The sequence below is a fragment of the Argopecten irradians genome, chromosome 4 (assembly GCF_041381155.1).
Source record: "Argopecten irradians isolate NY chromosome 4, Ai_NY, whole genome shotgun sequence".
Lineage (NCBI taxonomy): Eukaryota > Metazoa > Mollusca > Bivalvia > Pectinida > Pectinidae > Argopecten > Argopecten irradians.
Genome location: NC_091137.1, coordinates 23,564,305 through 23,580,903, shown reverse-complemented (window position 1 = coordinate 23,580,903; position 16,599 = coordinate 23,564,305). Strand labels below are relative to the sequence as shown.

Genomic DNA, 16,599 nt, shown 5'->3' with positions numbered 1-16,599 from the left:
TGTATAGCGAGTAAAACTAACCTCAAATCGACCAGCTACTCCCAACTTTCATTAGAACTGGTTTATTTCAGATGCATTACACGTACCCCAAAATTCAATACATGATTATAACTAAATTGCTGTTTTAAAGGGTTAAAGATAATGCAAAAATATCTCATAAGATATGTACAATATGAAATCTTAAACGTGCAATAATTGTATCTTGGTAAAAATAAGCCATTTTAGTTTTAACAGATTTTTTTTATTCATATTTCGAGATATATGTACATAGTACATACAAAACATGGAATATTTAGGATTAGAAAAAGACATATTAGGCCAAACAAAAAATATGTCTGTTAGACCCGACCGAACCTAATTATTTTTTCCACTTTTCTACGAAAAAAAAATTAAAAGTCTCGATTTCGATCTCAGACTCCGGTTCCAAATCCGGCCAATATTTTAGAGTGAAAGACACTACAAAAAAAAAAAAAAAAAACATGCCTACCTACCGACCTTTTTTTGCCGATGTAACCCTAAACAGACAATATATATATATTTTTTGTAATTATGACATTTGAATGGATATTATGTACATTTGAATATATTTCATAGCGTTTCGATTTATTCATATAATTTTATGAATCTGGAAATATGTATCACGATTGGATTTGTCAGCATGCCAATAAATATCTGTGTTTGTGACATTAGACACTATAAACGACTTACTACTTCCTGTTATTGTTGTAATTCATAAACACTTTTACGTCCCTGTGTACTCAAACTAGCTCCAAGTGGTCGATGAGATGTGCTGTAGTTATTAGATTCACATATAATGATTTACTCCCTTCATCACCCTGCCTACTCCTGTTTCTATACGCTAATTCCTTCGTCTCTCTGTTTTTATCGTCAAATTATATTTAAATATCCCTTTGCTCAGAATCTCCCGCGCAATAAGACAGATACCCCCATGGAAATAATAGTAAACCACCCTATTCCGAACATGGATGCACGGGCAGGCTGAGGAATGGCAAATAGATAAGCTATTGTGTGAAAAAGTCGACATCCGGTAAACAACCGGAAGTGGAAGGCAGCCCACCACGGGTCGGGTCCGGTCAGTACGTACAATCCGCCAACAAGGATGAAAGGGAAAACGTTCTCTATGTCATTCTGGTGACACCTAAAGAGAATTAAAGACTGAGTATATTTCTGTGGATTGAAATACAAGTAATAAAGAGTACTCAAAACAAAATAAAGTTTATAAATTAGATTAACATCGTCAACCGACAAAAAGTTACGACCTTTAATTAAGAGTAATTACAGACGGTATTTTTCACAGAAATTTATGTGCGTTTCATTAATATAGGGATTCGTGATAACAACAATAAAGAATCTAAGCCGCTGCACAACTTACCTTCTAGTTCGTTCTACAACGACATCATTGAAAACAGTCTTCTGTCCCTTGACAAGTCTGTCCTCCATGTTGGCTACGACCTGTAAAACAATCACAGCATCAACAACCAAGGAGGAAGTGATCGTGGAGATTCAGAGAAACAAAGTAACAATAGAGTACGTCTAACTAGGAAACTACAAATATCTGTGACTGATTGTCTACTGGGTTTTTTTTCCCGTTTAGACGGAACAAACTGTTCGACTGTTAGTAATCAAATCTGCATCATAATATACATCTTGGCACTTTTTCAAGTCACTTCTTAAAACAGCATAATAAACGAACAAAATTAGTATAGTCCGACCCAGCTTCTCTAATCATGGGTATTCAGTGCTCACCCTGAAGCTGGGGTCAGCCATATCTACATGTGTGAACAAAATGAGCAGGAATATATAGCAATCAGTAGGGGCCAGCAATCAAGGGCCAACATCCATGACAAGATAGCAATTAGGGCCCGGATATCATTGATAAGACAGCAATTAGGGTGGATTATCATGGACAAGATAGCAATTAGGGCCCGAATATCATTGATAAGACAGCAATTAGGGTGGATTATCATGGACAAGATAGCAATTAGGGCCCGAATATCATTGATAAGACAGCAATTAGGGTGGATTATCATGGACAAGATAGCAATTAGGGCCCGAATATCATTGATAAGACAGCAATTAGGGTGGATTATCATGGACAAGATAGCAATTAGGGCCCGAATATCATTGATAAGACAGCAGCAATTAGGGTGGATTATCATGGACAAGATAGCAATTAGGGCCCGAATATCATTGATAAGACAGCAATTAGGGTGGATTATCATGGACAAGATAGCAATTAGGGCCCGAATATCATTGATAAGACAGCAATTAGGGTGGATTATCATGGACAAGATAGCAATTAGGGCCCGAATATCATTGATAAGACAGCAATTAGGGTGGATTATCATGGACAAGATAGCAATTAGGGCCCGAATATCATTGATAAGACAGCAATAAGGGTGGATTATCATGGACAAGATAGCAATTAGGGCCCGAATATCATTGATAAGACAGCAATTAGGGTGGATTATCTTGGACAAGATAGCAATTAGGGCCCGAATATCATTGATAAGACAGCAATTAGGGTGGATTATCTTGGACAAGATAGCAATAAGGGCCCGAATATCATTGATAAGACAGCAATTAGGGTGGATTATCTTGGACAAGATAGCAATAGCAATTAGGGCCCGAATATCATTGATAAGACAGCAATTAGGGTGGATTATCTTGGACAAGATAGCAATTAGGGCCCGAATATCATTGGTAAGACAGCAATTAGGGTGGATTATCTTGGACAAGATAGCAATTAGGGCCCGAATATCATTGATAAGACAGCAATAAGGGTGGATTATCATGGACAAGATAGCAATTAGGGCCCGAATATCATTGATAAGACAGCAATAAGGGTGGATTATCATGGACAAGATAGCAATTAGGGCCCGAATATCATTGATAAGACAACAATTAGGGGCAGAATATCCAGGACAAGTTAGCAAGCCTGGGACGAATATTAGTGACAAGACAACGAACAGGATCTGATTATCAAATAAAGACAGCGATTAGGAACTGAATATTATGGACAAGACAGCTGTCAGGGACCGAATATCATGGACAATACAACAATAAGGGATTGAATATCATGGGCAAAACAAAAATCAAGAATCGAATAAATATCCAGGATCATGGGAAAACAATTAGGGACTGAATATCATTGACAAGAAAGCAATCAGGGACAGAATAAATATCCAGGAATAGCATGGATAAGACAATAATTAGGGACCGAATATCACGGGAAAGATAACAAATATGGCCAGAATAGCATGGGCGGCTACACAGCAATCAGTGCCCGAATATCATGGAAAAGATAGCAATTAGGGACAAAATATCATGGACAAGTCAACAATAAGGGACCAAATATCATGGTCAAGGCAATAATCAGGGATCGAATATCATGGGCTAGACAGGAATCACGGACCGGATATCATGGACAAGACAGCAAGTAGGGCCAGAATATCATGGGGAAAACAATAAGGGCAAAATACCATCGACATGGCAATAATCAGGGACCGAATATCATGGACAAGACAAGAATTAGGGACCGAATATCATGGACAAGACCAGAATTAGGGACCGAATATCATGGACAAGACAGCAATTAGGGACCGAATATCATGGACAAGACAAGAATTAGGGACCGAATATCATGGACAAGACAAGAATTAGGGACCGAATATCATGGACAAGACAGCAATTAGGGACCGAATATCATGGACAAGACAAGAATTAGGGACCGAATATCATGGACAAGACAAGAATTAGGGACCGAATATCATGGACAAGACAAGAATTAGGGACCGAATATTATGGACAAGACAGCAATTAGGGACCGAATATCATGGACAAGACAATAATAAGGGGCCGAATATTGTGCACAAAACAACAATAAGGGGCCGAATATCATGGACATGATAGCAATAAGAAACCGCATATCGTGGACAAGATAGCTGCAATATTGTAGCTCGAAAGACTATTAGACAGAAAATGGTGTCGTCGTTAGAGCTACAGTTGGTGCCTATTACTGCTAATGGAGCAAAGTAATGATTATGCAAACCATTATAAAACGTTTGTTTGCATTTTATCGTACTTGTTCGATATCGTTTACCTACTAGGCAGTAAAACCGAACCACATAAATTATCAAATTCTCACTGAGGCATTATTTTTTTTACGTAATACATAAGAAGGTCTTTCTGAATTTAGGGAATGTTTACGGCAAGTTCAGAAATTGTGAATATGACGTCGTGTGAGTGGTACGGTATATATTGAAAATTGTAGTTATGTTTCTTTTGGACAAAAATAATATGTAAATGCATGCATACGCATGAAATAATTGGAAACCTACAAAAAAAGTATAGAAAACTGTGCATGAGTGATTTTCATAGGCAGTGCTCCACTACGACACATAGGGACCAATTCGTACTCGGCCGAAAGGTATTAGTAGGCCGGGCACGTATATTCGTTTTAGGACAAGACAGCAATTAGAGACTGAAAACCGTGGACAAGATAGCAATTAGGGACCGAATATCATAGATACGACAGCAATTAGACACCGAATATCATGGACAAGACAGCAATTAGACACCGAATATCATAGGACAAGACAGCAATTAGAGACTAATATCATGGACAAGACAGCAATTAGGACCGAATACAGGCACAGATAGCACATAATGGACGAATATCATGGACAAGACAGCAATTAGACACCGAATATCATGGACAAGACAGCAATTAGACACCGAATATCATGGACAAGACAGCAATTAGACACCGAATATCATGGACAAGACAGCAATTAGACACCGAATATCATGGACAAGACAGCAATTAGACACCGAATATAATAAGACAGGACGAATAATCATGGACAAGACAGCAATTAGGGACCGAATATCAATACCATGGGCAAGACAGCAATTAGAGACTGAAAATCGTGGACAAGATAGCAATTAGGGACCGAATATCATGGACAAGACAGCAATTAGACACCGAATATCATGGACAAGACAGCAATTAGACACCGAATATCATGGACAAGACAGCAATTAGACACCGAATATCATGGACAAGACAGCAATTAGACACCGAATATCATGGACAAGACAGCAATTAGGGACCGAATATCATGGACAAGACAGCAATTAGGGACCGAATATCATGGACAAGACAACAATTAGAGAACTAATAACTAGGATAAGACAGCAATAAGGGACTGAATAATAATGGACAGGACAGCAATTAGACACCGAATATATCACGGACAAGACAAGAATTAGACACCGAATATCCAGGATTAGACATCAATAAGGGACTGAATACCATGGACAAGACAAAAGAATTCGGGACCGAATATAATGGACAAGACAGCAATTAGACACCGAATATCCAGGATTAGACATCAATAAGGGACTTAATACCATGGACAAGACAAGAATTCGGGACCGAATTTAATGGACAAGACAGCAATTAGACACCGAATATCCAGGATTAGACATCAATAAGGGACTGAATACCATAGACAAGACAAGAATTCGGGACCGAATATCATGAACAGGACAGCAATAAGGGACTGAATATCCAGGAGCTATTTACCAATAATGGATAAGTACGGAATGTGTTCACATAGCCCCGGTCACACATTCACGGATCATCTCGACGGTGCCATGGATTTAAATTTACGGATGGCCCCGGAAAAAGCCAGTTTGCAGTGTCCAATACTGTTCCGACACGACTCCACACCGATATATCGACGGGTCTTCACGGATATACTGATGTTAGTCAACAGAATGAGCCATTTTGGTAACAAAAGTAAAACACGTTGTTACTGGACACTGACAAATTGGCATTCGAAAAATCATTTCCCTCAGATAATCACAACACTGAAATTTCAACGAGGGAAAGATACTTAAATCGTCCAGTTATCATGTACATGACGAGCTATAGAACTGAAAGGATATAATAGCAATTTGCAAGTAGCATGTATGTAAGATTGTCCTCGCCATTTATCTATACATGTACTTATGGTCTCTTTACACTATTTTTTCCAATAAAATTGAGATGTCTCATTACCCTTGTTATCACTTACGTAGCTGAACCGCACTCATACGTAACAAAACCATTGTATACTTGATAAGTTCGGGTTAATAGGGTTGTGATAGGGACTAACACGGTCTATGACATTCTAATACGGTTTACTAAGGATATACTACGGTTATTTGAACCGTAGTCAAATTTTGAACATGTTCAAAAATTGCCACGGATATGAAAATACTTTCAAGTAGTAAGATTTACAAGCTATCAGCCAAAGTTCAGCCAAAGTACGTAAGACAACGGCTACTATACAAAAACTGCGGACCATTACAGAATCTGTATGCGTGTCCGGGGCAAGCTAATGGACTGGGACACTTTACCTTTCAGTGAAATATCACCTGTATTTTATAGTATACTGTTGTCATACCTGTCTTGTCAATCGTTGGTAGATTGTAATCATACTCATTGCCATCGTCTTCAACACGCATACAGTGCCATAAAATGCGAACTGTGCGAACACAGGGTTGTCAAATGTAAGTTGTACCGCCATGTTGTTAATTTCAGTCCGGTTTACATCCGCGTGTGTGTGTGTGTGTGTTATTAAGGATATGGGCACTCCACTCCCGTGGGGAAGGTCACATATGAGTACGATGAATTATACGGAACACATTACCACATACAATAAACCAATATGTACACATGTATATACTAGTGTATTGAGAAAGCAACTTCGCTACACGGTTGATTTGCTTTCCATTTTTTTTTATTTTCTGGCGAATAGATATGAAGTAAGACAATAGAAAATCAACCTAATTATATAAACATTTTCGTATTTTACCTGTGTTTAGTTGTGCTCATTTACCCAGGCCATACGTACAAGTGATGGTAAGATAGAGAATAGTTTTTTACACGTGGGCTGTGAACAAGACATTAATTTATATATCTAAGCTGCGGTATGGAACACACAGAGTATGTGTGGTATACATCGACAATTTAGAACAGGCGTTTCGCTCTATAGGCAGAGAAAATATCTATAGAGCCAGACGCCTGTGATAGAACCCTAGACTCAGATCAGAAGCCAACAATGTCTGATTGAATAAAAAATGCAATGTAAACACATATGATACGCGTTAGGACTCTTCCCTTACTTTTAAGTGTAAATAGGATAGAGGGGTCTACTCTTAGAGGTCACTGTGACCTTCAACTCAAGATCAAAGGTAAAATGTTCATTTTCAACTAGCCCCAAAGCATTACGTTAACGTCGATTTATTTTGTCATAAATTCATCTTAGCTTTTATTCAAACGCCAGAGGTCAGCATTATGTTATTTAAGACGGACTCTTGAACTTAGGTTGTCGTTCTACTTTTCTAAAACGGTCAGGAATGTGTACAGCCAACTTCACAAGCCAAGGTTATTCAGTGCGATATTCCGGTCCCGAACACCCTTGTCTAGCAAAGTTGGTCTATTTCTTGCTGGTTTTGATACTCCAAGAGTTACATTGTACTTCATGTATCACTGACGTTATATACACCCATAGAATCTAAAATAGTAAAACTATAAGCAGTACAAGAGACAATAACTGACCAATCATAGGCCTGCAGTGACTTCCTTTAAAAACTTCATAGCATCATGGACAACAACAGTGTACCGTTATACAATTCCTTTTATGTACATCAAAGGATCAAATTACCTGTGTCTTCTGTTGCCTCCAATTTTACAAAGAGATAGTCCAGGGGTGAATATATATATATAACGTCAATGATAGTAACCCCTCAAGTATCGAGGATCAGAACAAGGTAAATATATAACATATAAACAAATAAATATTTGCTTTTTTATTATTTATACACAACCTATTACTCTCAATTTTGTCTCTAGCTTACATTTACACAAATATTTGGTAATAACAATTTAAACAGGCCAACACGTTGCATTAGGACCAGACGTCAAGTCTTAAAAATGATTATCAATGAACACGTGATACGGGGATGAGACGATGCCACACTGAAGCCATGGACAATCTCATTTAATTTGCTTCTCTGACGCTTTGGTGACAATCTCCTGCATCCATAAGCAACAACAGATACAAAAATAGATTATGCTCGTATAAAAATAACTCGTTGATCTAATACATATATGTACGTATTTAGAACGAAGCCTTGCGAATGACATCAACGGCCATTAACATAGCGACAGTGAGGCCACCGCCGAACATCAGTGCGCGTGATGGCTGGGGTACTTGGCCTAAGTAAGCAACAGTATGTAACAGCCGACATCCGGTGAAGATCCGAAAGTACGTCACAGCTGTTGACGGATCCGGTCCACTGGAAACGTATAACAGTCCAACCAAAACAAATGTCACAACGTTTTCTAAATCGTTCAGATGACACCTGAAACAAAGATAAAAGGGTATCCATGCAGTTTACTTCATATAACAGTCATTTGAAAATTGGGCCAAGATTGAAACAAATTATTACAAGAACAAATTACCAATTTGCAATAATCTAATAAAAGAAGCAACGATGAATACCGCTTCAAGGAGTACATGTCTTAACAGTGGTACAGACCGGTATGGAATATGAAAGTACAACAGAATTGAGTGTTGCAAATATCATGGGATATAACCTATAGTCAAACTAGAAAGGTAACCACAAAACAATTTTTTTTTTTTTTAAAAAAAAAAAAAAAAAAAAAAAAACTGGCACAGCACACCTTGGCAAAAAACCAGCAGCAAAAGACTTATAGCGTAGATGTTGAAAGCACATACATGTCGAAATTGAAAACGAGGCGCGGTAAAACATGGCGGAAGTACAACAATTTTTGTAAGCCATAACATTTCACAATGTGGGAAAATAGCGGGACGATAACGAATACTAAAATTATATTTACACGTAAATACCACTTAAATACCACCTAAATCCATAGTAAAACACATATTAGTATACTGTTTTTACGATGTTTATATACAACATCAGGAAAACTTTATATATGAAATGTAGCTTCAAAATGCCATGATTAACAATAGAAACCAAATTGACAGGATCTATGAATAATTAGTCTCTTGAGGGCTCGGCCCAGTGTTAATTTACCCATATCTTTGGGGCATACAAATATGCTATCCATATGTCCCCTGTCCGAAAGGGGGAAAACGATAATCTACCTCGAGCTATCAATAAGACATCATACAAACTGGTCCAGTGTCTCATAAATTCGGTAAATGAAAGTTTACTGACTTCGAGACTACGAGACTGGCTTCAATTGTCTTGAAGACGCCTAAAAATGTTTAAACTGTCTCCGAGGCACCTTATAGACAACACATTTATGCCTTGATTACCTTCGGATGCGTTCGACTGTCGGGTCGGTTAATGTCGGCTTCACATCTCTGTTCATGGCTTTCCCTATGGCACAGTCCTCGGGGTTAGCAAACACCTGCCAAATAAAGGTAGAACACATGAGCAATCGACATCATTTGGTTTTATGAAATCAAGTTGCCACTTAAGAATATGTACGAGTATTTTACTTGAAATTCTATTGGCTACCTGAATTAATTCACTCTCCAGCCAATGATATTGCAGGTCGACTTCTAGACTAGCTGTAATTTCAAATTGTAGCTCTACAAAGACTTCTAAATACATGTAGATAATAGTGCGTCTGAAAAGTACACTAAGACGGGTATGTATTTTCGTCCTATTCGACCTAGTGAATGTTTAAATGTGACACTGTGATTTCGTAACATAAAATACAATTACTTAAAGATGCTCCACCGCCGACAGAGCATAAATGATATTCTTCATTTGAACAAAAATGGTGTTTAATCGTGTATATATATGCCTAATTAAAACAAAAAATAATATAAAATATTTTATTTCGCCTTTGGTGCATGCGCAATCAGTAGTTCATTCCATATAGGATATAGTGCTACGGAATTTTTTCGGGATGCAATTAATTATTTTTCATATTTTTAACTTGAATTAAAATTAGAAGCTCAAACTTTTTAACTGTGGTAATGGTATAAAGTAAGTAACTTTTGTAACTGAAGAAAAATACTTAATCGTCTGCTCCTGTTTATGATAGTGAAAAAATACCATTTGTCAGCGGTGGAGCATCTTTAAGGAAAACACATAATACTTCGTTTTAATGAAACGGGTGTAAGAGAGTTTCAAGACAGTTTCAAAAGAAATCATCAACTGTTTATAATTATCAAGGTAGCCGTAGGTGTGAAGACCAGATGGTTTAAAGTGAACAGTCGGGCAAGGATGGCTAAAGTCGGTAAAAATGGTGTGAATGTACCCAGTATAATTTCTTATGAAATGGAAAAATAAAATCTCTCGCCAAAATCTGTCTGCGTACGAAGAAATGAATATAAAGTATAGGAATCCTAAAAAGTCCTCCCGGCTGACGATGTCCATGGTTACATTTCCACGCAGCCTCGCTTTAAATGCTTTCAACTTTCCTTTATTTTATTAGTCAGAACTGGGAAACGTAAGCAGAACTTGGCCGTCGTATTAATATGTGAGAACTTTTGGAAGAACAATGAACGCATTTAGACTGGTTTTCTTTGCCCGACTATTCACTTTAAGACGAAATTAAATTCTTTTCATGATGAATAAACATTTGCAATTGTACAAATACGAATTATAACTTTTATAAACATAACAATATAATTGTTCGGTGTATGCATGCGCATAGCGAAAATGCTCTGATAACTCTGTGCATTTGCCAGCAGTCCGACTTTTACCCTGACCCAACAACGAAAATTTATCAGGACATTACTTTTGATTCACAATATAATGTCGCGCAGAATCGAGTGAGAGTTATGTCCCTTCATATAGCTGGGTCTATCGATTCGCCAACAAACTATACCTTCTCAGCAAAGACTATTCAATAGCATTGATGCTCATTTAGTGACTCATATACAGTGTAGATGTGTAGTGTGCACATAAGTAGAAAATGTGTCTATGCCGTCACATCTTACTTACCGATTTCCTGATTCGGTTAATAGACGTTAAGATACTCATTGTCATAGTTTTCGCTAAGACAACACCGCCGTAAAAAGCAAACTGCTTAAATAGCGGGTTAGCAAAATTAAGCCCTTCGTCAGCCATGATTGTGCAGTGTCTCAGAATCGTCCCCCTGCTCGGTGTGTAACGTGAGTGTGTAGGATCCCTAGTTTAGTTTCGAAGTTCAGAATACAGAACGGTGGATAGGCGACCTTCTACACGTACATGTGACTTGTGGTATAAAGGAGCGCTCTGTCAACGATAACATCCAATGATCGACATACTTCCTTGTTTGTAGCTCGGTCAATGAAAGAATCACGAAAAAATACTAGGAATAAAAATTAGGTTTATTCCCTATTTAAACCAGTTATTTTTGTGTTTCATCGTGGTGTTTACAAGAGTAAATCTACTAGACATCCCAGCAATTCAGGAAAGGAATGATGGTATTATAGCTGAGCCATATGTAGATATATAGGCTATGAAGAAATAGTGCTTAAAATTAACCAACTTGATACTTCAAAAACACCCGGACTCGACGGAATTCACCCAAAAATTATATGAAGCAAGATCGGCCATAAGTATACCTTTAAGAATTACATTTCAACAATCATTCAGTCAAGGAAAATTACCAAATTCATAGAAGGAGGCCTGTATAACACCATTATTCAAGAAAGTTAGTAAAAACAAATCAAACAACTATAGGCCAGTTAGCCTCACCTGTATTTGTTGTAACTTCGATCACAAGGAACAGTGTAATAGACCATTTGGAACGTTACCATCTACTAAATAACAACCAGTACGGATTCAGGAAAGGTCGAACTACAACATTACAGCTGCTTCAAGTTTTGGATGATATAACCAAGGAATTAGATAAAGGTAATTCAGTTGATATGTTGTGTTTGGACTTCCAAAAGGCCTTTGATACATTGCCTCACCAAAAACTTCTTAGAAAGCTTAAAACTTTTGGCATCTCTGGAAATGTGCATAAGTGGGTAAAAGATTTCTTAATGGAGATAAAACAAGAAGTGAATGGAGAAACGTCAGGTTGGTCGAAAGTGACAAGTTGGGTCCCCCGAGGTAGTGTCTTAGGACCAGTCTTGTTCCTCATGTACATCAACCACCTACCAAACATCGCAGAAACTAACACCAAGCTGTTTGCCGATGATTCTAAGATTTATCACAGGGATCTGAGAATTAGTTACAGATTATATAATCATGGACTCACCAGAGTGCCCGAAGACCATTTTTAGACGTTTTAGAACTCTAGAGAAAAAAACGGTAAAAATCATACGCTACATGGTACTATATACGAGAAGGGTGGCAAGCTTTTAGACTTAAATATCTAACCCGCCTACCTTTAGCGGCTATAAAAACACATTTTTGGTACATCGTCATAAAAACGGTTACTACCGTTAAAAAAAGAGCGATAATTTTCCTTTCGAAATCATCCTACACATCTATACAAAATGCCGTCATTAAGACGATACAAGCCCCATTATGACAAACACCTTGAACGGACGCTAATTAATATTTGCATGAGCTAGGCCTAGATATGCTGCAATCTTCCCTTTTTCGATGTGTCTCTGCTGCGTAGCTGACGCAACAGATAAACTACGATGCGTCCCGAGAAGAGAACCTGTATATAGTCAGCCAATGCGATTGCAACATAAGCCTAGCTCGTATATAGTACCATGTAGAGCATGATTTTTATCGTTTTTTATCTAGAGCTCTAAAACGTCTAAAAATGGTCTTAGGGCACTCTGGTGAGTCCATGATTATATAATCTGTAACTAATTCTCAGATACCTGTGGAATAGCTTACCAAATGAAGTGTCAAATGCAACATTGTGAACATCTTCAAGTCAATGCTCAACAATCACCGGAGAGGAGTAGATATTAAATTCAACCCTAATTGCTATTGATGCATTACATGTACGAGTGATTTTTTGAAATAGAGAAGTTCAACATATGTAAACTATCAAGATTTGTTTTTAGATATGCATACACTACTACAAAGAGTCAATTAAAAGCCATTAAATATGATATATGTGGTATTACATTTGTATATGTGTTCGTTGTATTTCAATGGGGAGGGCGTTTCCAAGTTTTAGCTAATGTCCCAGGGTGAAACCTTGACGTTATTGTGACGTCACAATATATACAACGACGTTTAGTGTAGTTGGGTATTGATTTGAAACAAAACCAATGCATTGGAAAATCAATGAAATTATACGTTTAAACGTATTTTACTTTATATTGTTGTCTCAAAGATTAATTATAAACTTAATTATACTGACGTCATTGAAGAAGGAAAATCCCTTTAGGCGTTGGAGATTATGACGCCAGATCGAGATTTCCTCGATCAAATTTTGACACAGGTTACTGGACTCGCAATATAGTATCTGGACTAACTCCAGTTTCCTTGAGTGCTTTTTGCCGCTGATTTCGAGGTTGATATTGCATTTAATGAATACTTCTGAGAAACGCATGGGCGAATAAAAACAGCAAATACACCAGTCATTTATTAATAAAATGCTGATCTCATGTATATGTGTTGTTTACGTTGTTTATGATTTAGTGTTCTGAATATTTACCTTCCTTCATAGTTTCAAAGACGACACGAGGTGTACATATAAGAATTAACAAGTGAAATAGCATATTTCATAGCCCTTTGGTTATCTTTTCATAATTCATTTCGAGGTGTCAGATCCGTTCATAGTATACATTTTGATAAATTAATTGTGATTGTGAATAAGCATGATTTGAAATCGCTGTCACTTGAGAGTGTCATTTATTATCGGCACACGTCTTTTGTCATCTGTACACAAGAAACAGAAATATGTCAACCGGCCAGTCTGATATAAAATAATTGAAACTTAAGAAATCGTTTTAATACATACAAAAATCGTGATACCTATATGATATTTGACAGAGAGGTACTGAAAACCTTGCATAGCGAATATAATTAAAGCTGTACCAACTGATGTAGATAAAAGTTTCTTATGATTCGCGTATTTTAAAAGTGAATAGTCGGGCAAAAGAAGGCTTATGTCGGCAAAAACAGTGTTAATATATATCCAGTATATATTTTTTTATGAAACAGAAAAATGAAATTTGCCTTCAAATTCGCTCTGCATGCGAAAATTTAATTTATATATTCATTAATTTAGGAATTCTAAAACGTCCTCTCGGCTGCAATGGGGACAACTTACGTCACCGGAAGTGATATCGGGCACACAAAAACAATGAAAAAACTCCCGCTTCAAGATGAAAATCGGCTGAAATTATGACATAAAAGCAATTAGCATCTTCTAAACCCATCGTGCGTCAAAGACAGTGTATTGCTAGAGTCTCTGGGAAATTATTAGATATCGTCAAACTAGCTCAGATTATGTAAACACCCCGACACAATATTTTTCGACAGCAGGAATATCGGTCACATTTTATTCACTAAAACGTTATAAATTGCAAATAAATAAATTTTGCTGCCACAAAACTGTCCCGTTTACTAATATGTATTATACGGTGGCTGGGAGCGGACATGAAATAAATAAAATTATTGCGTGCGAACGCAATAGTAGTATTATATGACTGTTGAAAGAAAATATTTCATTCATTATATCTGCTAGTTTAGAATCATATACGATGCTTAATTAGAAATTATGAAAGTGATATCGGTCACACTTAGAACTTTAGGGGTAACGGTCACATCCAAAGTTACGAAAACTGAATATTACAGCATTGTACATATAGTCGTTATTTACGCATTCATGCAACTCCAATGGATACCCCGCCAAAATAATTTTATTGAATGGATTTTTTTAACCCACCATGAACGCATTTAGACTTTTTTTCAATGTTTTTGTGTGTCCGATATCACTTCCGGTGACGTAGGTTGTCCCCATTGGCCTGGCTATGTCCGTGTTGATAGGTAACCTTGCTTTCAAACAGTTAGGCGAATTCATTTTTAGAACTGTTCTAAATTACATCGGGCTTTTACATACTTTCATTGGTCAAAAACTAGACAACGTAAGCAGACCTTGATTTTTTGGCCTTTTGATATGTAAGGCCTTTAGGAAGGAAAATAAACGCATTTAGACTTTTTTCTTTGTCCGACTATTCACTGAATCATCTAAGTAATCTAAATTTGTTGGAGCAAAGGATGTGAATTATTCTGCGTTTTGTATTTTTTTCAGAATAGTTTCATTCATATTTGACATAATCTACGCGTAAAAAGGTGTGTCCATCGACACTTAAATATTAATATCAGTTAATGATTGTGTGGTACTTACAAGACAGTTTACTATTTCATTGCATTCCAGTTACCCACATCTAATGAATCAATTACCCACTGACGTGATCATAACATGTATTCAGTTACCTTCCACATGGTCATATTTGCATGGCTATTTTCTTCTTTTATAGAGATTTACTGTTGAGCGCCACGCTTCAAAATGGTTATTTTATCTGATAAACACATGTTATTGACAGCACGGTCAGCTTTGCCCTACAAACATGTAAACTGATCTCTCGAGGTATGCGAAATCCGACCTAAATCACTACAGTTACCCACGGATATTTCACGATACCTGCAACTCATACCTACGTCATGCTAGTAAAGTGATATGAGCCCAGCTGTCTGTCATCAGGATGTAAAACCAAGTATAAGTTGAATATTTCAGCGAGTGCTTGTAACCTTATCAGTTTGGACCAATATATGTGCAAAGTAGCAAAATAGCAGATAAGGTGTAATATTTCATATACAGACTAACAAAAAAGTCACTATATATGCAATGTACATTTTTGTCTAATCAACAATGAATAATAGAACTGGTCTGAGTGACTTGCTCAGAGTTCACTGTGAGTTTTGACAATACAATTTCATCATGCTAGCTTTTACTTACCGACTTTCTTATTCTGTTAAGAGCTGTAAGAACGCTCATCGACATCGTCTTTACAATGACAACGCCACTGTAAAAAGCAAACTGCTTAAACAGTGGATTGTCAAAACTCAGTCCTGTGTCAGCCATGATTGTGCAGATCTCAGCGTAAACAAACGTGGATCTTCAGTGTACAAAATATAGACCGACGAACACGTATTCCGAGTACACAATATAGACCGACAAACTATCTACTGTGGCCTATAAAGGCCACGAGTTAACACTCGTGTGTCACGGTCATGTTGACAAAGAACTGTAGTTGACATCAACACACGTTACATAGTACTGTCCAAAAGCCGATTAAGCAGCGACAAATATAATACAATATGTGTTTGTGGATTGTCGTAAGAAACTACACCAACAGAACCAGGGATTCCGGAAACAAAGCGATTAGTGTTATATCAAATAGCTCATACGTTCACCATGCTATCAAATAGCTCATACGTTCACCATGCTAGTATTCACAATTTAATAGAATATGATGGTGGCGACAGTGAGACAGTCCACAGGCGTATGGCTCTATAAACATTTTCTCTCTCTCTATATATATATGTGTGTAATACTTTGACACAGTATTATTTATATAGAGAGTGAAAATGTCTATATCTATA

General features: G+C 37.1%; 2 protein-coding genes across 3 annotated transcripts; both read right to left on the bottom strand.

The window, feature by feature from the left end:
- Positions 1-219: 219 nt before the first annotated feature.
- Positions 220-6,647, bottom strand: LOC138321030 (microsomal glutathione S-transferase 1-like). The gene is made up of 3 exons (XM_069264420.1): positions 6,477-6,647; positions 1,394-1,473; positions 220-1,159 (listed from the first exon to the last, which is right to left on the bottom strand). Exons 1-3 carry the CDS (start codon positions 6,597-6,599, stop codon positions 916-918), a joined length of 447 nt encoding a protein of 148 aa, XP_069120521.1. The 5' UTR covers positions 6,600-6,647; the 3' UTR covers positions 220-915.
- Positions 6,648-7,869: 1,222 nt separating this feature from the next.
- Positions 7,870-16,190, bottom strand: LOC138321029 (microsomal glutathione S-transferase 1-like). 2 transcript variants are annotated; one of them, XM_069264418.1, is made up of 3 exons: positions 15,953-16,190; positions 9,384-9,478; positions 7,870-8,439 (listed from the first exon to the last, which is right to left on the bottom strand). In XM_069264418.1, the coding sequence occupies exons 1-3, from the start codon at positions 16,076-16,078 to the stop codon at positions 8,196-8,198; spliced, it is 465 nt and encodes a 154-aa protein (XP_069120519.1). In that variant the 5' UTR covers positions 16,079-16,190; the 3' UTR covers positions 7,870-8,195. The 2 variants fall into 2 exon arrangements, with proteins under 2 accessions (XP_069120519.1, XP_069120520.1); XM_069264419.1 differs by lacking the exon at positions 15,953-16,190 and adding an exon at positions 11,029-11,306.
- Between the last annotated feature and the right edge of the window lie 409 nt (positions 16,191-16,599).

Bases quoted from the DNA above. Each gene is read 5' to 3' on its own strand.
- LOC138321030 (XM_069264420.1), bottom strand. From the start codon at position 6,599: ATGGCGGTACAACTTACATTTGACAACCCTGTGTTCGCACAGTTCGCA. The intron at 1,474-6,476 runs GTATGACAACAG...ATTGTTTTACAG, and splicing joins ACCAACGATTGACAAGACAG to GTCGTAGCCAACATGGAGGA. The intron at 1,160-1,393 runs GTAAGTTGTGCA...AATTCTCTTTAG, and splicing joins GTTGTAGAACGAACTAGAAG to GTGTCACCAGAATGACATAG.
- LOC138321029 (XM_069264418.1), bottom strand. From the start codon at position 16,078: ATGGCTGACACAGGACTGAGTTTTGACAATCCACTGTTTAAGCAGTTT. The intron at 9,479-15,952 runs GTAAGTAAAAGC...TTTATTTGGCAG, and splicing joins TTAACAGAATAAGAAAGTCG to GTGTTTGCTAACCCCGAGGA. The intron at 8,440-9,383 runs GTAATCAAGGCA...TCTTTGTTTCAG, and splicing joins ACAGTCGAACGCATCCGAAG to GTGTCATCTGAACGATTTAG.